Here is a 971-nt window from a genome sequence, read left to right on the forward strand (position 1 = left end):
GGGTCTCACCCATCCCCCCCCAGCCCTGTGCCCCAAACCCTGCTGCTTTGCCCCCCACCCTGCTTTCCACCCCACCCTGCTGACCTCGGCGGTCATGCGGGCAATGAGGCTGGGGGGGATGGCCCCACACAGCACGTTCCTCCTCAGGCTGGGGTTCTTGGGGTCCTTCAGGTTGCTGATCCTGCTCCTCACCCGGTTGCGATACTTCATGTCCGTGCTCTTCAGCTCCTGGAAGATCCGTGGGGTCCATCAAGGAATCAAGGGGACAAAGCAGGAGGATGCCACCCCCGCTCTGGTGGGATCACTGGTGCTGGTTGCCAGCAGGACCAGTGGCCATGTGTGCGTGGAGGTGGCCAATCTCAGCAGGGCTTTGCTCCCTAGGAAACATCTCCCCTTCCTTGGGTTTGGTGGGATGAAGCACAGAGGTTGGGATGCAGAGAGGGAAACAACTTTGCATTTCCCTCCTGTGACACCCAGAGGCTGTTGGGACACAGGGATTGTCACCAAGCCCCGTGCTGGGATGGTGGGTGATGGTGCAGAGGACTCAGCCCACTCTCCTCCTCCCAGGCTGGTCCAAAAGCCTCCAGCTGCCTGCAGGGACGTGGGCAGATGAGCTGAGGTGGCAGCTTTGGGGTCACACCAGGCTCCAGGACACATGGCCAGGGCTCCTTGGGATGTGTACCCAGGAGGAAGAACCACCGTGGAGCTGGTCCTGGTGGTTGAGGTCCTTGGGATCCAGGAGACCCTTGAGCTGGAGGTGAACAAGGGATGGACCAGGGCTGGCAGGAGACGTGGGCAGGTTCAAAAAAGAGACCTTGTCTGGGTTTGGGGTTTATTTCCCCTGGGATGAAAGACCCCAGGTCCCTGAGCAGAGGGGTTTGGGGGGACACACAGAAGGCAGGTCCCTGAGCAGATGGGTTTTGGGGGGGACACACAGTGCCCAGGAGCCCAGGGGACTCTCTGCTCAGGAT

At 60.9% G+C, this 971-nt stretch overlaps 1 protein-coding gene across 1 annotated transcript in view; it reads right to left on the reverse strand.

Moving 5' to 3' along the window:
* Nucleotides 1-971, reverse strand: part of LOC104398447 (transcription elongation factor A protein 3-like) — a gene marked incomplete at its 5' end in the record, with an annotated part of 4995 nt that overhangs the window by 866 nt on the left and 3158 nt on the right. The window contains one exon of the mRNA XM_010008558.1: nt 85-239. Within this exon, the coding sequence (XP_010006860.1) occupies nt 85-239 (155 nt within the window). The remainder of the gene's footprint in view (nt 1-84; nt 240-971) is intronic.

This window comes from Chaetura pelagica, unplaced genomic scaffold, assembly GCF_000747805.2.
Source record: "Chaetura pelagica isolate M959 unplaced genomic scaffold, ChaPel_1.0 scaffold592, whole genome shotgun sequence".
NCBI classification, from domain to species: Eukaryota; Metazoa; Chordata; class Aves; order Apodiformes; family Apodidae; genus Chaetura; species Chaetura pelagica.